General features: G+C 43.4%; 1 protein-coding gene across 1 annotated transcript; it reads right to left on the minus strand.

The window, feature by feature from the left end:
• Positions 1–713: 713 nt before the first annotated feature.
• Positions 714–2,580, minus strand: LOC136494227 (B3 domain-containing protein Os02g0683500-like). The gene has a single exon (XM_066490400.1). It carries the CDS (start codon positions 2,195–2,197, stop codon positions 956–958), a length of 1,242 nt encoding a protein of 413 aa, XP_066346497.1. The 5' UTR covers positions 2,198–2,580; the 3' UTR covers positions 714–955.
• Positions 2,581–20,969: the final 18,389 nt, after the last annotated feature.

Genomic DNA, 20,969 nt, shown 5'->3' on the forward strand with positions numbered 1-20,969 from the left:
GGCGGGGTTCATTTTCAGTTGACCTTACGTAAAACCACAAGAGAAGTCTTCCATTTTGCTTGTGCTGGTGCCTAATAACTGCCTACCATACGATCTACTACATAATGACATGATGCACCATGGTATACATATGTAGTATGGACAAAGAGTGAGCAACAGTACAGAAAGTGGCAACCGGTAAAAGCACGAAAATGAAAACAAGAGTGCCAGCACCAGCACTCATATAATATAAACAAGAGATGGTGAGCAGTACCGATGGAAGAAGATGAGAGATGATTCAGAATTTAAACAACTGACCTGCAAATGCTTCCAGCTAGCTCCATAGGCTTTGCCTGCTGACTGCTGTAAGTTGACTGCTGCTAATTGTCAATGTTGTTGTCTTGCCATGCTTTCTGACAACACTTTGCGGTTGCAACTCCAATCTATGACGAGAACAGATCATACATATGATGCAAGAAAGGCACAATATATATTGCACCGCATTCATGGTGCTAGGGATTCAGATCTTGGCAGTGATGCTGTGGAGTGTGCGAATTTGAAGGTGTGTTATCATATGTAGGGACATACGACAATCGGAATTGTCCAACCAAACTACATAAAGAGTGAAATGATACCTTAAGGAGTCCAATCGCACGAGCAAAAAAGATAAAGCAATAGTAGCGAAGCAAAAACTGAGTCAGATTTGAAACCATATGCAAGTAATATATAATAATTGATTAATTCGCCTAACCCTCTCTCTATATATTGTCAAGCCAACACAAGAATTTGAATGGCCGAAACAAAAATTGGAGAACAAGTGTTAAGAAGGCTACTCTAGATCCTATCATCAAAAGTTATAATGGAATCTGAAAAGGTGAAGAAGATGGTGAAGAAGGTAGCAGACGGAAGGAAGAATTTCCCAACTTTCCTTTTTTACTCTCCCGATCGATCGAGGTCGCGAACAGATCGATCTTGCTCACAGATCGAGATCCAATGACGAATGCGCTTCTCTCTTGGAGGACGATGATGACGACGGCGACGAGGCTGCAGATGACTCAGCGGCGCCGCGTTGAGGCGATTCGAAGAACCTCAATGGCCCCGGCCTTTGCCATCCCGGTATCCTCAGCGACAACGCGTTGGCGTCTTGGCTTGACTCGGCACTGCTGCCTGGTTGCGGGTTGTCGAGGTTGACCCCAAACAGGCGGACGCGCTTCGCGGCTGCCGTTGGGCTGTTGACGAGCGGCACCGAGTCGAGAACCATGGGCAGGCCGTGCGTGACGGCGGGGCTGCTGGGTTGCACCATCATAATGCTGTGCAGAGGCAGGGGCGGAGGCGGCGGCGGCGGCTGCGGCTGCTGCTGCGGCATGGACGCGCGCGGGAGCATGCCTTGTGAGCCGAAGAAGAGGAGCTGCCTGGCCGGCGCGGCGGCGGCGTTGATGTTGCGGAAGTCGAGGGCCTGGCGGAAGCGGTGGTGGTGCTCGTAGAGTGTGGCGGGCGGCGCGGGCGGCATGAAGAAACCGCCCGAGCCGCCGCCCCAGGGGCCAAGGCCATAGGGCGACGCGACCGGCGCCATCGGGAGCGGAAGGCGCGGTATCCGGTGCGGGTCGCGGGAGTCGGCGCGGCGCTTCCAGTCGATGAAGAGGCGGTCCCTTGTGGCCTCGCCGGCGCCGCGACAGAAGGAGACGGTGTCCCCGGCGTCGAGGCACTTCTCCTTGACGAAGCGGCTCCAGCCCTTGGTCACGACGTAGCTCTGGCTGCTGTTCCAGTAGGAGTAGCGGAAGCGCCAGAGCTTGCCGGCGCGGTCCTCGAAGCTGAGCAGGAGGCCCTTCTCGTTGGCCGCCGCGTCCAGCGGGAAGTACTTCTCCGCGTGCTGCTTCGGGATCACCAGCCGGTTGAGCTTCCCCACGTCGCTGGGCGTCACCACCTTGTCGAACATGTGCTCCTTCTCGATCACCTCCGCGTCGTCGCGCCCCCGGCCGCCGCTGCTCCCGGACGCCCCGGCGTCGTCGCTCGAGCGGAGGGCGGCAGCCGAACCCGACGCTGACGCCGAGGCCGCTGCGTAAGGCGAGGACGAAGAGGCGGCGGCGGGTCCGGTGTCGGCCGTCGCAGCCGCCGCTGTCATGAAGGGGATCTCGCGCGGGGACGCCTCCTCGTCTTCCTCCTCTTCCTCCTCGTCCTCCTCTTTGGAAAACCTACTCGAAGAGCTCGCGAACTCCATAGCTAGCTACGCCCTGGCCTCCCCCTCCTCCTCCCCGGCCTTTCGAGCGCGCGCCTGCCTGTCCCTGTTGCAGGCAGCGGCTGTGATGCGACGCGGACGCGGTCCCCTGTGCGGCGGAGACTGGCTGGCTGGCTTGCTGCTTGGTTTCTTGCTGGGGGAGAGTGAAGAGGAGGCGGGGGATCTATCCGCGATGAGCCCAGCCTATCTATACCTACCACTCCTCTCTCTCTCTCTCTCTCTCTCTCGGTCTCTCTCGCTCTCTCTCGCTCTCTCTCTTTGTTTCTCTCTCCTCTCGCTGTGAGTGAATTTGACCCGGCTAGCTAGTTGGCCGACGGCACGGCCGATCGGGCGGGGAGGGGAAGCGATTCATCTGCCTGCCTTTGGCGTTCGCATTGACCGCCCGCGCGCGCGTCGGAGGAAGAGGGGGCAGGACAGGAAGTGAGCTGAGGAAGCCAGCCGGGGCTCGACGTGAGCGACGGAGAGAGAAAGTGCGTGGTAATTAAGTGCGGTTGTGTTCTTCTCTCTCTAGCTAGCGATTAGAGAGTGGTGCTTGTTCCCCCTGGTAAAGGCGATCTGTGGGAAAGCTGCTAGCCGCTGCCGCGCTTGCTGCGCTCCCCCACAAGGCGAGCTGGCGAGGGGAGACCCGGCCGGAGAGGCACTGACTGCCCCAGAAGATTCCTCGAAGGTGACCGGGCACAATGACCTACCGCTCGTATTCGACTAGTAGCAATGGTGCATTGCATTATGCATTTCTATTCTCAGAGTATTATATTGTACTGTTGAGTTGCATGGTCCACTGCTTGCCTTTCAGTATTCTGTATTCCGGTCTTTCTGAGGACTTGTTTGGTAGGGCTCTGGCTTCTTTGGAAATGACTCCGGCTCTGGCTCCTCTGGAGGAGCTGAAGCCGTTCTGCAAAAATGTTTAGCAAAACGACTACTTTGCACTAGACGACGTGAACCCACAGCAAGGAGCCGCACGAAGCTCATTTTTTAGGCTTCTCCTGCGCAGGCAAAAAATAGCTCCGGCTCTTGACCGGCTCCCCATGCGGAGCCCTTTCCAAAACAGATATTTAGCACAGCTCCTGCAGGAGCCGGAGCTGAAGCCCCTGCAGGAGCCCTGCCAAAGAGACTCTGAATAATACTAGTAGGTGTATACAGACTGTACTTTGCACGGTTACCGAGTGTGAGCAGCTGTGTTAACCATAAGGGCCCGTTCGTTCCCCCCCCCCCCCACACCCACCCACCCCACCCCCAATCACTGCCAGGAACAGTTCCAGGTCAGAATCGTTAGTTTATTTGGATAAGATTTTATCAGCCGGAATGAATTCTGGTGTCAAACTGCCCCAAACGAACGAGGCCTAGATAATCGGCCGATTCGATCTGAGCGACGAAATTTCATACAATGGACTAAACTTGCAGTAGATATATAAACTTTTCAAGGACACGGTCACGAAAAAAAAGATAAGACTTGTATTTTCCGCGCATTGTATTACAGTCAAAGTGAGTTTACGATGTCGGTCACAAAGAAACTCGTTTTCTGTGCATCTGCATGCACAGGAAGCCGTTGAATGAAACAGTTGTAATCAAAGTTCAGTGATGCAACAAATCGGTGGTTCCTTTTCTTGCAAACAATAAGGGCCTGTTTAGTTACCAAAAATTTTCACCTCAAAATGTCACATTGAATCTTGCGGCACATGTATGGAGTACTAAATGTAGACGAAAAAAAAACTAATTGCACAGTTAGGTGAGAAATCACGAAACGAAACTTTCGAACCTAATTAGTCCATAATTAGATACTAATTACCAAATACAAATGAAAGTGCTACAGTAGCCGAACAGTACCAAAACTCAAAAAAAATTTGGGAACTAAACGCGCCCTAAAGCCTGTGAATTGCTAGGCAAGAAATGATGTGCATATACTAGCTAATACCGCTATACATGTCCATTGCCAAGATCCAATGCTCTGATGTCCTTTTGAGTTTCGGGGGGGGGGGGGGGGGGGTGTTGGGGTCGGGGGCGTCCATTGCTCTGACGAGCAGGTAATTAGGCCATGTTTGGTTTTCATAAGTCAGGTGACTTATTAAGTTAGGTGACTAAAAACCAATGACTTCTAAGTCATGCCTGTTTGATTGTAGATTACTTATAAGCTCATGCCTGTTAAGTGAAAGGTGTGGGCCCTACGCGGAAAAGGGTGGCTTATAAGTTTTAAGCAGAGGTGAACCTGCTTATTTCTTATAAGCAGGGGTAACTTATAAGTTGGTGGTGTTTGACAAAATCAATCACTTATTTCACTTTTTAACTTATAAGTAGGTGACTTATTTAGAACCAAACAGACCCTTAACTGTGGTACTGCAGCCGCCGTGTAGCTTTGCAGGGAGGAGAGGAGAGGAGGATGGCGGGAGTAGGGCGGGGCCCCCTATGAATCAACTGGTTGGGATCATGTGAGCTCGTACTCCTTGTCATGATTTGGGGATCAAATATGACACGCATGCCAACTGCGAGAGACGTGCTGCTGCCGCTGTAGATCGACTCAGCAGCCTCGTAGCGATGCTTAGAACCAAGAGATCAGCCAAGGGACGAAGGCCATTTCTTCCCACCACACATCGCTCTCATGGGTGTTGCAGTGCAGACGGCGATAATCACATGTGCTGCGTGCAGGACATGTTGCGCAGCAAATTCTGCCCCAACTCCCGTACTTGTAGGGTTCTGCTATATATGCTAGCTAGTGGCAGCTAGCTGCGATACTCTGACCATTAGTAATATCTTCTTTTTGCTGATATTTTCCACTAGTAAATTTTCAAGTGCTCAAAGATGACCTACAAAAATGTTTCTAAAAGTGATGCTCAAAAAAATTGATGTTAAAAAAATGTTTCTAAAAGTGAAAATAAAAAAAACTTGTGCTTTAATTGGTCAAGCATGCAAGGATATAGTTACCAAATGAAGTATCACTTTCACATATAATTACCATCAAGGCTTCTGAATGTCTAGCTATAATTAAGTTTGTTATTGATAGCTATAGTTGTGCAAGACATGCCACTATATATATAATTTTTTTAGAATTGCACAATACAACACACGACGAACACTCATCCCTATGAACGCACACACGCAACCCCTACCCTTATGAGCATCTTCGAAGACTAGAACGGTAAATCCTCAAGATTGACGAAGTCACCACAGACACCTCGCTGTCGATGGAAAACGCCACCTACCACTGAAAGCACAATGCCGATAAAAACCACTAGGCTACAGACTCTTTCGCCACTATATATATGACTGGTGCTACTTATTATGTTGCCTGACCTTTATGCTGATGCAAATGCTATATAAAACCTTGGTTATTATTTGCTAGCATTTTTTAAAACATATCAACATTGTTTGTTTTTTCTCTCTCACCTTGCAAGATAATTTAATTAACACGAATCATGTTTTGTTTTCACCTTGCTTCAACTTTCTTAGATAGTAGCGGTCATCAAGACTTTTCCTAGTTTATGAAACGTGTGATTATTAGACATGTTCTATCAATGTTATCAAATATTTTCCCTTTATAATGAATATATGATGCGTGTCTTAAGAGAAAAAAAATAAGAAATAATCATTGGATGATCTCCATATCCATCAATAACGCCATGATAGACGAGGCATGGAAACCACATACATCATGAAGCCAGCCAGCATTATTGATGAAAAGGTCGTTTGGGGGGTAACAGATCAGACATGGCAGATAGTGGCGAAAAGACACCTAATATGCAATATGCTCATACCATAATGCTTACAAAGTGGTTTTTTTTTCTTTCTAGAAAAGAGATTTAGAGTGTAAATTCGTCTAGGGAATATTATAATGTTTATTGAGTGGAGGTAATGATTGATACGTGTATGGTGCATGGACCCAGTTTACATGCAGGAGGGGTGAGGTGTCCTGGCGTGAGGCTTCCCCGAGACAAAAAGGCCAGTAGGGTTCTAGAGACCTTCAACCAAAGTATCCATCCATCGAGCGGAGATGCCCTGTGAGTGACAGGAGTGAAAGTAAAAGTATCTGCACTTATTTTTATCTGTAAACACGCGCGCGCACCGCACTGCAGGAAGGAAGCTCTTGGTCTTGGAAATGTGGCGTGCACATACTGCCAGACAGAGTACCATACTACGTCAAGCGTCCTCTCATGATGTGGCGCCTCAATTTTTTTAATCCATCCCCCGGGGAGAGGGGCGGTACCGGTTGTTGTTGGAGAAGCAGTGCTGTGCAGCCCTGCAGGGGAAAACAGCCAGGCGGCGACGGCGAGTCCCCAGTAGGAGTACTCGCCTTCCGTCAATTGGCTGGACAGTGCCTGCACGTCGCATTACCTGTTCCCGCTGTCCCCCCCTCTCTCTCTCTCTCTCTCTCTCTCTCGTGGCCATTGGTGGATCCTCCTCCTCCTCCTCCTCTCAAATCTCATCATTTAAGTGCTCGTGCTTTGCACTGAGCTAACAGCAATTGGCCGGATCATCGCGCGCAGTTTGTAACTGCTGGTGCTACTCCATAGTGGTTTTCCTGCACGAAGTACTCGGAGAAAGATTTGCCTTTTTAAAAGACACAAGGGGGGCAATAATTCAGCTTGCATGAGCAGACACACCCACACAACACACAGTGCTGGTTTGGTTTCCTGCAAGAAGGCTAGATTTGCTTGGCGTCGGCTTCCGGGGCATTTTTATTTATGCCCGGAACACCGGTGCACCTAGCGTTGCTTACCGGCGGCCCCACCGCAAGTCCGCAAGCATGCAAAGGCTTCTTACTTAAACATGCATGCAAGTCGTCGGACGGAGTTGGCCCGCCGGCGAACCGAATAATGCACGAGGGACGAAAAGGGCCGGCCGGCCGGCGGCCTTTATTTGACTTTGCTGGATCGGAGAAGAATGGGCGGCGGCAGCGGCACAGTGCGTGGTGCGCGTGCCCCCAGCTTCCATGGGGAGAGAAAAGCGAACGTAGAAGAACGAACAGGCGCGGGAATGGAAAAAAGCAAGCGCTCGAGTTGTATTTTCCCAACTAATGAGCACCCTGTGGGTGACAATTACGCGAGTGATGCTGGCATGCCTGACCAGAATGCACAAGATGCTGCGAGGCGAGGCCCATCCGAAGACAAATAGGGCAAGTGCTGGGGAAAGCTAGTTTATGCATGGCCCCTAGGCATATATGCACATCAGGTTTGGCATGCAAGGAGGTTCGGTTTTAGTATCGATCAGCTTGGAGCTGCCTAATACCTGCACACATGCATGCTGATCAGGATATATATATGTAGCTAGCTCTGAATTACTACTCTTCAATTTATTTTGTTCTGAAAATATAGGGAGGTATCAGATGGTTACTGCTCCTGGTAGCACAGTAATAAAAACAGAAGGACCACTGAGAGGTGAGAGCATGCGCAGTTTGTTTTCTTTGGAAACACTGCTCAAAGTAGATTACTGGTGACACTTTTTCCAGGGGTAAAAGCTGAACAAACACACACAAAAAAAACAGTAATCACTCTTCTATCATGTGCCAAATCTATGCCAAGTTTTCCGGCTGGTAAATTATTATTGGGTGCTGAGCTGTTCTCCAGAAGGAGGGTTCAGCAGTTTATCATCAACAGGTGGCTCAATAGGACGTCTATTAGCAGTTTAGCACGTGCAGCTACCATCACTCCATTTTTCTCCTTGATTTCGCCGTGTCCATCACGCAAAGCAACGCTACAGATCATCCCACGACAACTGTGAATTTCCCTTTCAGGCGCCAAGTTTTCTGCGAGATATATATGTAATGTATTGGCCAAGCATCTATATTTGTGGTGAAACCGCAGCCCAGCACGCCTCATTACTTCCAATTATAAGCAAACATCCGCGTCGTGGAGCAATGCAAAGCCTAAATAGTAAATCCCATCACACACCGTCCGCATCAGGTGAGCTGTGCTCATTATAATACTCTCTATATATACATCTTGCTTGTGACTGAACCATATAACAGTGCTTGTATCATTATATATACTACTAATAATCAAGCTACATATACATCCCTGTACCATCGATCCAGAGTAGACTGTTCAACTCACACTTAGCGACGACTAAGACCACTACTAATCCGTTGTCTTGGTAGATTTCATTTCTCACCTAAGGCCTTGTTTAGTTGGTGCCCAACTTCCAAAAAGTTGCTACAGTACCTGTCACATCGAATGTTTGCGGCCCGTGCATGGAGCATTAAATGTAGACGAAAAGAAAAACTAATTGCACAGTTTGGTGGGAAATTACGAGACGAACGTTTTGAGCCTAATTAATCCATGTTTGAACACTATTTGTCAAATAAAAACGAACGTGCTACAGTAGCCCCAAAATCCAAATTCACCCAACTAAACAAGGCCTAACAATACTGGCACGTATTGGTAACGATGATATATAGGCCTAATAATCTTTGTTTTGTCATGGTCCCAGACTCCCAGCTAGCTCATCTTCATTTCTCCCGATGCTCTGACGGCCAGTCGTTGCAGGTGAGGAAGCCTGATGTGATGCGCGAAAAAGAAAAAAGGGTTAGTCGCGCGCGCGTGATCCAGCCGGTGACAGTACACAGCACAAGGCAGCTAGGATGTAAGTATCAAGGAATCCTTCAAAATCATTCTGCCTTTATTTGCATTGTCATCTATTATCCCAACAGTTTTGGAGGCATGCAACTAGTAATAATCAATCTATATACTATGGTACAGCTACTCCAACCGGCATATCTCGTTCGCAGTCGCCAAACAGCAGATCAAGTCATGCTTAAATACACTGATATATACAGATTACATGTCCTTTGATTATATATGCAGATTACAGACAAATGGCTGATTCCTATATTATTAGTGTGTTTAGGTCGTGCAACTCCTATAAAAGCAACCGGTGTTGTGTCCTTTTCATCCTTCCTAGTAGTCTAGCTGGTACACTTCCATGTTCCATCTATTGATTACTATTGGCTACCACTACTTGGTGACCAATTTAATCACATCGGATAATTGTCTATGTACTACTAGTACTATGTGTATATGAAGTTTTCGTGCATGCACGGCATATATATTATTTATTTGTAGGATCATATATTAATTAGCCTGTTTTTTGACTAGTCAATTGCCTCATACCAAGACACAGCAGCATCTACTCCTACATACCAATCAGATGCACTAATGACGAAGAGCCTAAATGTCGTTGGAGTTCGGACGGTGCTGGTCGTAGTCAGAGCTGTCTGTTCTCAGGTCTCAGAGCCTACTACGACCCAGCAACCATGATCAGATTGATTCCTTCTCAACACTTTTAATTTCATCCACATGCCGTACCGACGTTTAGGATTGGAGCGCAAATCCTGTCTGCGAGTAGAAGCATGATTAAGACAGTTCTGCTAAGCGGCCGTTGGCCCCGCGTCAATGCAAGGCCATTGGCCAATTTTCTAAGACCAATGACATTTGTTATATTATATATAAAGGTTACTCCTACCTTGTAGGACTTGTAAATTAGAAATGCAAATCAGAGGGGTTCGAATGCAAAAGGTCTGAGACAAGCAGAATAGGAGTACTTTCTGCTTCTTGTAAAATTAGAGAAAATTTCGTAGTACCAGCTGGCTTCAAACAGGTGCGTGCGGAGGTGCCTAGTGAGGTCAATGCAGCAGTGGCAGGGATTCATTAATTGCTCCCCAAATGTTTCTGTAGATTCCGGTTGTAGATTTCAGACCGGACTTCCAACTTGGATCGCATCAAACCATGAAATGTCCTCCTCTACTTTGGCTGATTGATGTGATCTGTTGCCTTGGCATGCCTGGGTAGTACTGAGCCCTTGTTTAGTTTCCGTTCCAAAATTTTACGCTCTGTCACATTAAATATTTAACACATATATAGAGTATTAAATATAGACTAAAAAATAACTAATTACACAGTTTACGACTAATTTACGAGATAAATCTTTTAAGCCTAATTAGTCCATAATTTGACAATAAAGTGCTACAGTAACACATGTGCCAGTGACAGATTAATTAGGCTTAATAAATTCGTCTCGTGGTTTACTGACGAATTCTGTAATTTGTTTTTCTATTAGTATCCGAACACCCCATGCGACACCCCCATATAACATCTGATGTGATATCCCAAAACTTTACACGCTCACTACCGGAAACGTCAAATTTGCCGAGTGTTTTTATGTTTGCCGAGTGTATTCTATCGAGCACTCGGCAAACAAGCTCTTTGCTGAGTGCTGCCCTAAAAACACTCGGCAAAAAAAAAACACTCGGTAAAGAGTAGGTTTGCCGAGTGTCAAAAAAAAACACTCGGCAAATAGAGGGTTTGCCGAGTGTTTTTTTTTACACTCGGCAAAGAAATAAAATCTTTTTTCTAGGAAAGAAGGAGAAGAAAAAAATAAAAAAAAGTTTGCCGAGTGCCTAGATATAGGACACTCGGCAAAGGAAAAAATATTTTTTCTGAAAAATGAAAAAAAAACTTTTACCGAGTGCCCAGATCTAGGACACTCGGCAAAGGAAAAAAATTCTAGGAAAGAAAGAGAAGAAAAAAATGAAAAAAAAACTTTGCCGAGTGCCTAGATCTAGGACACTCGGCAAAGAAATAAAATATTTTTCTCTGGAAATAAAACTCCGCCTCCCTCCTCTTTCCCGCACTGCCTCCCTCCTCCTTCCCGCACACCTCGCGCCCCTCCCCTTCTCCCCGCGCCCGCCCACCCCCTCCCCTTCTCCCTTCTCCCCGCACGCGCCGTGCCGCCCCCTCCCCTTCTCCACCCACGCGCCGCGCCGCCCCCTCCCCTTCTCCCCGTCGGCGGCCCCTCCCTTGCCGGTCGGATCCGCCCAACACTACAAAAAATCTGGGTTTGTATGACAAATGGAAACTGTCATGGTAAGTACAAAATTTGTCATAAAAAGTATCTTATGACGAAAAAGCAGCGTCATGCCGGTCGTCATATAACGACCGTCACATAATATACCTTGTGACAATAATATGGAGAGCCGTCACAAAATGTCATGACCTTTTGTGACGATATCGTTCGGTCGTCACATATTGTTACCTTTTATGACAATAGTATTTGTCACGTATTGTTTAGTCAACGCGTCACTTAATGTATGAACCGTCACAAATGCCGAGTACGTACCCTTGTTCATGCTCGCTATTATGACGATAAGAAGCCGTCATGTATAGGGTAGTTAACCATGGTTAAAAAGCCGTCATGCATTATATATTCTGCTGCCAGGTTCTTATATACAACGCAAATGATATTGTACATCTTGTTTATTACATGATATTATACGACTCATCATACAGTACAATCAAGTCATACAAGAATCAACTTCACTATGCTATAGTAGTAGTATTGGCTAAATACAAAGCTATGGAGACCAAAAGTTAAGTGAAGGTCGCCTATCAAAGCAACAAAAGAAAGAGCTTTACCCTCAAGAAACAGACATGGAATGCAGGTCACCTATCAGGATCCTTTGCTTCTGGTAAGACCTTCTAGTGGACCAAGACATCAGCTGCTTTGTCAACATTGATATAAGTGTGTCAAGGCATTACCTACTATAAATTACATAGCCATGATGGAAGAAAAAGTCACTAAACAAAAATGGAAAGTTAATAGAATAAAAGCACTATGTAATCCAAAACAGTAAGAAGGGTGCTTGTAGTTGCTATTGCTAGTACAAGTATTGCAGGCAAATCATTGAAAAGGCCTCTGCATCTCACCATCTAAGCTGCTACTACTGGTACAAGTGCATACTTAGTATACATAAACTACTAAAGAGAACTACCACAAGTAAAATTTCATAGTCCACAGAAAATTATACATACTAGCAGGAACCAGCGCGTTGCCGCGGACGCAAGACAGCAAGGTAAAAAAAAAGGAGTTGTGGCACAATTAGAAGTGGGGTCATAGACTGACAACACAATTCAAATAACAGCATGCTAATGTTCAAAGGATATAAAATTTAGAAAGCAGGACTGACCATTGCACATATATAGTGAAATCGTCCTTATACATAAGTGGGCAATGGACATGTTATTTTTGAATCCAAAAACCACCGCAAGCATAGTAATCTTTGAATGTATCATGAATGATTTTAGGCTCCTATGAATTAATAATTTCCTTCGATAGAAGATAAATCAGTTTTAGATTTACAACCTTGCAGTGGCTAACATTCTTCATTGAGTCTTAGATTTACAATCTGTAGTGGCGAAGTAATTAGTATTTTACATAAAATAGTAAACTATCAACCTCTTTAAGGAATGGCCTGATATTATGAAGCTTTTCTATAGAAGAGGACTCGAAAAGTAAGCTGACATGCTTACAACATACATGCAAATAAATGTAAATGTAAATCAGCTGCATGTTACAACCAAAGAACACATGTATTTCCAGTTTGTGTTTGTCATTTCACAGGCAGGGAAAGAGAGAGAAAATACAGTAGGATCTGGGAATAAGCAACAATGCTGATGCCTTGCCTCTATTTGTTACCTCATCTAATGCCGTCACTCAGAATCCATTCCCCAGTCTTTATGTATCTCACTGATCTATGAGAAGACAAATGAGTTAAAATGAGAAATATTAGAAAGGATAATCATTAAGCATAGCACGTGTCTACACAAAAGCATGTCGCTAAGCATAGTTATTTATTCTTCAGACTATTTAACATTCAGAACCTTGTACGAAGCAAATAATCAGCTATGTAATAAAAAAATGCTAATTGGAAGGGAAGAATGCAACTGATGCTACTCTTATCCATGTGGCATACACATTTCTCCCATGTTATAGCAGAAATAATATTGTGAGGGCTGAACTGTTTCTAATTTCTGATAATACATGGAGCTGGCTGTAGTAAAGTTGAGTTTATAAAGTTGGCTATGTTTAGTCATGATGTGAAAACCAATGGAGGAAATGTTCAAATGACACAGATGGGAATAATCACTGACGACCTGCACAAATAGAAACCCAAAAAAAATAGTGTGTATTATGAGTAGAGGACTGTAAATCATTTCAAATCAATGCATCTTACCAAATGGATATGAGGACTGTATTGGTTTGAAGGGCACAATATACCAGACTGCAACAGGAGTTCAGTGACATTCATATGAGGTTATGAGTTGTGCACGGCATCACATAAATATGGAATCATCCCCACCTGGCGTGAGCCATGGCCTGTGAACTGCCTGACATGTAAGGCTACATCTGCGAATCCCAGGAGAAACATATTCATAGATGACCTGAATCCAGCATATTTGTGACACAGTTAAATGAAGTTTCTTGGGAAGGATGATATCGTTGGCCATAGATCGCCATGATGAGTGCAAGGTGAGAATGAGTACATGAAGGAGGTGAAAGGACAAATAATAAATCTCTGGACCACCACTTATCTCCAAAGGGAAAAATCAAAACAAATTGCAGTAGAACCCCTAGGCTTCCACCGGAGCTTGGGCTGCGCTGCTAGGGTTTGGAGGCGACCTCAGAACATGGAGATGAAGGAGGGAGAGACAGCAGTACCTAGACCGCATCATGCTGGAGGGGTCGCGTGCGGTGGATCCGGTTCACCCGCTCCTCTACCTGGCCGCCGCCGTCACTGTGGGTGAGGGGCACCATGCCCTGGTCGTGGGGAAGAGGTTGAAGGAGGAACGCTCGGGTTCCGAAGCCACGGCGGGTATGGGGGAGAGCGAGCGGCACCGCTGCTGTGGGGGAGAGGGAGGGGCGGCGCTGTGGGAGGCAACGAGAGGGAGAGGGAGGGGCGCCGATGTCGGCAGAGGGAGAGGGGCGACAGGTATCGCAGTCGGGGCCGAGAGAGAGGAGTTTAGGGTTTGGGAGGCAGGATGTGCTTATTTACATGTGCTTTTGATCCAACGGTTCTGATTCATCAAAGGTCCATCCAACGGTTCGAATATATTGGGCTGCATAGTGCCGGCCCAATAACAGTTGAACGGGCCGAAAACTTTGTTTCATGTTCTTCAATTTCAAGTATTTAAGTAATTATTTTTTTGCTGAAAAAGTTGTGATTTCTCTTTTTAATCTTTTGGTAAAATTTGTAACTAGTTTTTCTCCTTCATACTAACTCCAAATGTGATGATTTTTTTCCTAAAATTTTCTAAAATCATGCACTATCAATTAATTGTGTTGATTTTGTTAATATTTTTGTGTGATATGGTTTGAGCAATTCAAATTTTGAAATTTAAAAAAAAGGGTAACTGCAAACAAGATTTTGAAACCCCAAATGATTTCAGCTGAAAAAATGATAAATACCAAGTTTGTACAACTCATCAATATCTATAATTGTTATATAGGTCATTTTTGCATTTTGAGAAAGTGTTAGGAAAGTTTAGTTCTAAATTGACAAGTCTCTTATATAGTTTCATAAACTCTATGTGAGATTTATGATTTTATGACTAGTGTTTACTAATACTTTCTGAAATGGAAAAATGACCTATATAACAATTATAGATCTTGATGAGTTATAACACCTTTGTATTCAAAAGTTTTTCATCTGAGGTCATTTAGTGTCTCATTTGACAAAGTTTGACCAAGTCAAATTTTAAATTTTAAAAAAATGACACTTTGACACCAGTTTTTGAAACTCTAAATTATTTCAAATAGAAAAGTCATGAATACCAAGTTTGTTACGCTCATCAAGATCTACATTTGTTGTTTTGGTCAACTTTTCATTTGACAAAGTTTGAACGATTCAAATTTTGGATTTTTAAATTTTGACAGCCCCAAACCAGTTTTCGAAACCCTAGATGGTCTCAACTAGAAAAAGTCATGAATACCAAGTTTGTACAGCTCATCAAGATATACAATTGTTATATAGGTCATTTTTGCATTTGAGATAGTGTTAGGAAAGTTTAGTTCTAAATTGACAAGTCTCTTATATAGTTTCATAAACTCTATCTGAGATTTATGATTTTGTGACTAGTGTTTACTAATACTTTCTGAAATGGAAAAATGACCTATATAACAATTGTAGATCTTGATGAGTTATAACACCTTTGTATTCAAAAGTTTTTCATCTGAGGTCATTTAGTGTCTCATTTGACAAAGTTTGACCAAGTCAAAATTTAAATTTAAAAAAAATGACACTTTGACACCAGTTTTTGAAACTCTAAATTATTTCAAATAGAAAAGTCATGAATACCAAGTTTGTTACGCTCATCAAGATCTACATTTGTTGTTTTGGTCAACTTTTCATTTGACAAAGTTTGAACGATTCAAATTTTAGATTTTTAAATTTTGACAGCCCCAAACCAGTTTTCGAAACCCTAGATGGTCTCAACTAGAAAAGTCATGAATACCAAGTTTGTACAACTCATCAATATATACAATTGTTATATAGGTCATTTTTGCATTTGAGAAAGTGTTAGGAAAGTTTAGTTCTAAATTGACAAGTCTCTTATATAGTTTCATAAACTCTATGTGAGATTCATGATTTTGTGACTAGTGTTTACTAACACTTTCTCAAATGGAAAAATGACCTATATAACAATTGTAGATCTTGATGAGTTATAACACCTTTGTATTCGAAAGTTTTTCATCTGAGGTCATTTAGTGTCTCATTTGACAAAGTTTGACCAAGTCAAATTTTAAATTTTAAAAAAATGACACTTTGACACCAGTTTTTGAAACTCTAAATTATTTCAAATAGAAAAGTCATGAATACCAAGTTTGTTATGCTCATCAAGATCTACATTTGTTGTTTTGGTCAACTTTTCATTTGACAAAGTTTGAACAATTCAAATTTTGGATTTTTAAATTTTGACAGCCCCAAACCAGTTTTCGAAACCCTAGATGGTCTCAACTAGAAAAGTCTTGAATACCAAGTTTGTACAACTCATCAAGATCTACCTTCTTTGTTTTGGTTATTTTTTCATACGACATTGTTTGAACAGTTTGAATTTTAAATTTCAAAATATTAGAATTTCAAACATAATTTTAGGGTACTAAGTAATTTCAAATGAAAAGTCATCAACAAGAACATTGTAAAGCTCATTGAGATCTACAAGCTTCGTTTTGGTCATTTGTTCATTCAACAAAGTGATAGTAACGTTGTTCACAAATTTTACACATCTGTCTCGTAGTTTATGAAACTATAAGAGAGATGTCTAAAATTTGTGAACAACTTTACTATAACTTTATCGGATGAACAAATGACCAAAATAAAAAAATGTAGATCTTGATGAATTATACAACCTTTATGTTTATAACTTTTTTATTTGAAATCATTTCAGGTTTCAAAATCTAGTTTGAAGTCGTCATTTTTTTAAAATTTAAAATTCAAATTGGTCAAACTTTGTCACATGAAAAGATGACCAAAATCAATACATTAACTTGATAGATAATGATTTTAGAAAAATTTAGGGAAAAAATCATCACATTTGGAGTTAATATGTGAGAGAAAGACTAGTTACAAGTTTTAACTAGAAATTAAAAAGAGAAATCGTTCTTGTTCATGATGAACAAGTGATTTATAAATTTTTAAAAAAAGAAAGAAAAAGAAAAAAACATCTCTCGGGCCTTCTATTTTAGGCTCGGCCTGCCTCCTTCCACCTGGGCCCCCTCTACATTTTTACATGGGCCTAGGCCAAGCTCCGAGCCCAACTGTCATGGGTCAAGGCTCCACCTCATACTGGGGTATTTTATGACATTGGGGGTCGTCATATTTGATAAAACATTCAGTGACGGTCTATTGTCGTCATATAAAAATTGTATAAATCGTCATAAATTCACAACCGTCAACCGACTCCTGTCGCCTGACAATTTGTGACGAAACTTGCTACCTTTATGTGACACAAGAAACAATGTCGTCATAAATACTTTTGGGTCTCATAATTTTATGACAACACATAACTTTTCGTCATATTATGTTACATTATATGACAAAAACAGGCCTCGTCATGAGGGATTTTGTCATAAAAAGAAGAATTTCTTGTAGTGCAACCACCCCTCCTTTCCCCGTCCGCCACCCCCTCCCCTTCTCCCCAAAGCCGCCCCCTCCACTCCTTCCCCAAATCTGGCGGCGGCCCCTCCCTTCCCCAGATTCGGCGGCGTCCCAGCGGGCCGCCCCTCCCCTCTCCCGGATCCGGCGGGTGCGTGGCGGCGGGTGGCGTGGCAGGGGGTGCGCGTGGTCGCAGGCGGCGTCCGGCGTGGGGTGGCAGCGGGCGTGGCGGTGTGGTGGTCGTGGCGGGTGGCGGCGTGGTGGCCGTGGTGGGCGGCGGCCGGTGGCAATTTGTTTTTTTTATTTCTTGCAAAAAATTGGTCGTTTCAATAGGAGGTAAGTGCCCGTTTCAATCTTAGACGAGTGTGGATTCGGCCAGCGCAGTCGAAATTGGTCGTTTTACTCCGCCCCTCCTAGATTTTTGGTCCTGGATCCTCCACTTGGATGGAGGGGGCGTGGAAAATCCATCCTTGTAGTTACCTGACGGACCTTTGCCGAAAATCTCACACCCACTACTCAAAAACCTGTGATGACAGTACTGCTCCCTAATCTGATGTTTATGCTTGCTTTGCTGGGTGGACTTGGCTGGTTACATCTCACTTCACTTATGATTTATCACCTCGCTATCTGCAGTCCAAGCTTGGATCCCTAGATCCCATACCATCGGTCTCTTGGAGAGTGTAATCCTGCGAGCGTTGAGTTGAAGCCGTGCAAGTGGAGATGAGCACTCTGAAGAAATCCGACAAGAAAGCTGCCCTCGACTTCGCAGCGTGGAGTTTCAATGTCACCACATCAGTTGGAATCATCATGGTCAACAAGGCGCTGATGGCTACGAATGGGTTCAGTTTTGGTATGCCTGTGCTCTGCTTGTCCAGGGATTTATTTATCATACTTCTGACTTTCACCTTCGGTCTCTAGTTCGTGTGTTTCTGGCTACGTACTGAGTGATATTATGTTGTGTTGTATTCTGTTATTATGAGATTGCCAGATTCCAGACTGAGTGTATTAGGCATATCTGCATCAATCAGAATATGCTGAGAAAAAAATATTTTTTTCTTTAGAAAATAGGTTTGCCGAGTGTAATTCTCAAAAACACTCGGCAAACAATAATGGTATGCTGAGAAAAAATTATTTTTTTCTTTAAAAAATAGGTTTGCCGAGTGTAATTCCCAAAAACACTCGCCAAACAATAATCCTTTGCCGAGTGTATTTTTTAAAAAACACTCGGCAAACCATTTTTTTTGCCGAGTGTCAAATTTGACACTCGGCAAAGCGCGATAAAAAACACAACAAATAGCTGTCTGCCGACACTGTAGATGTCGTGTGCTGTTTGCCGAGTGTTTTTTTTTATCTTTGCCGAGTGCATGTGGCACGTGGCAAAGTCACTGTTTCCGGTATGGATCTAAACAAGGCCTAGCTCCGAGGAAAAACGGCGTGCATCGATTCAGAGAGTCTGACAAGCACAAATACTTCTTGTAGTCAGAGCACACACTTCGCCCATTATTCCCAGTTTCAAAAAAGACTCCATGCATATCACAGATCACTTTTTTTGGGGGCAGTCAGAGAATCTGACAACAACCACAAATTCAGCTTACAGTAGCTTCGACTACGTCATTTTTTAGTCTAAGTTTGCCCCAAGTTTTTAGAAATATATTAACATATATGGTTATCAAGACATTTAATAAGGAATTCAGTAATAAACCTAATTCAATGATATAGATGTTTTAGTTTATTTTTTTATAAGCTTGATTGTCAAAGATCGTAAAGTTTAACTTAGAACATGATTAAAATGATATAATTTAGAACAGAAGTACATAATTTATTGTATAGTCTTGTGACCTTGTTCTAAATTATACTACACACCATGCGCAGAGCGATGAGACCTCGTTTTGGAAGAACAAAAAACTTGCATCATCAATGCCTTAACGTAATTTTTGGAAACATCTCTTACTTCGTTCACTGCCATTGTCGGAAACAATGTAAATGCTGATGTCAGAATATAAATGATGAATGCCAGGATGCACTACTATTTGTATAAGGCCCCGTTTAGTTGCCAAAATTTTTTGTACAGTACCCATCACATCGAATCTTGCGGCACATGCATGGAGTACTAAATGTAGACGAAAAAAAAACTAATTATATAGTTGGGTGAGAAATCGCGAGACGAAACTTTTGAACCGTCCATAATTAGACACTAATTACCAAATACAAACGAAAATGCTACAATAGCCAAAATCCAAAATTTTTTGGATCTAAACGGGGCAGACTGCTGGCAGGGATGTCTGTGCAAGTGCCTGCTCCCTAAATAATACTCCATCGTTCCAAGTTATAAATCATTTTGATTTTTTTTGGTACATTTATTTTTCTATGCATCTAGATATAATAATATATCTAGATACATAACAAAATCGATGAATAAAAAAAATCAAAGTGACTTATAATTTAGAATGGAGGGTGTACATGCCACCATGAACATTTATATGAAAAAAACAACCATAAAATAAATGACAACCAAATTTAAACCTGAAGTCAGGTACACGCACGTTACTGTCTATATTCAAGAAAACCGAGTGATGATGCTGAACAACTGGATTATTATATGCCGTGCACCATATGGAACATATACGACTATTTTCAAGGACAAAAGGTGAGAAAATTAAATTGCAGACGGCAGTACCACTGCATGTTACCACTGTAGCCAAAGAAGCAATGAAGCTTTGCCAAGTCGTTGTTGTTGACATGTCATGTTTGTCCCGTCCCAGTTGGTACTTTCGTGTGATTCTTGGATCGTCTCTGAAGCATTTCTGCTTCCAAAGGCTTCTCCCACACATCACCTCAGGATGTATATAAATATTTTCCAGGTGCATCGCATCTGATCTGTTATGACAAAAGATCGGAATGCTGTTATCTCAAAATAAAATCAATATGCTGTTATCTCAAAAATCAATATCTGTTATGATAGAAAATCGGTGCCCCCCCCCCCCCCCCCCCCCTAAAAATCAAGATGCTGTTATCTCAAAAAAAAATCCGGTTCTGTTACACCATGGTGGTTCTAGCTACCTATACTGATGTAATCATCCATTTCCTTGGTGACATCACCATTATGGGGCTAATAAAACAACAATTATTCATTTGAACAGCAGATTACCGGGTAGGATTAGTTTAATCCATAGTTTAGTGGCATGATTAAGGCCACACATTGACCCTCACCAGCAAGTGGAGCTTTTGTAAAAAAAAACATAAATAAACCTGAAAGGGGGCGTGCAGCTGGGTTGCCCTGAGCCCCTGACTGCGCGCGGCGCGCTGCTCCTCGCTTGCCAAGTTGCCCTGGCTCCCTGAGCAACGGCAAAAGCCACCGCGCATAGGGACAAACGCGGACGCCCAATGGCGCCGCGCGATCGAGCCCGTAGCACCTCGGATCTCTCCGGTCAGGGCGTGCTGGACACTTATCAAAATCGCGTTGGCGCTGCCCAGTTTATATTACTGCAAGTGGTGGGGGCGCGAGCGCTACTTGCGCATGTGTCGGCAAAAACAAAAACTGCGCATGTGCAGACGGTGAAACGGACTTTTTTTTACGTATATAGTTTAAAAGGCGGGGGCTGCGTATCAACTGTGTAATGCCACTAGATTAGATGCCCACGGAAACACTAAAATGCAGCATATGATGTTGAAGGATTTTTGCTGTGACGAAATTCCGTCGGAAGTTAGGGCATACAGTATACATGTACTGTGTTTTTTTTTTATATAAATGCATGTACTCATTTCGATACGCTTGAGTGACTGAGGCCTGATTGCAGTGGTATAGTAGCTCATATAGGGGTTGTTTGGGACTGCTCCGCT

Source organism: Miscanthus floridulus, chromosome 11 (assembly GCF_019320115.1).
Source record: "Miscanthus floridulus cultivar M001 chromosome 11, ASM1932011v1, whole genome shotgun sequence".
NCBI classification, from domain to species: Eukaryota; Viridiplantae; Streptophyta; class Magnoliopsida; order Poales; family Poaceae; genus Miscanthus; species Miscanthus floridulus.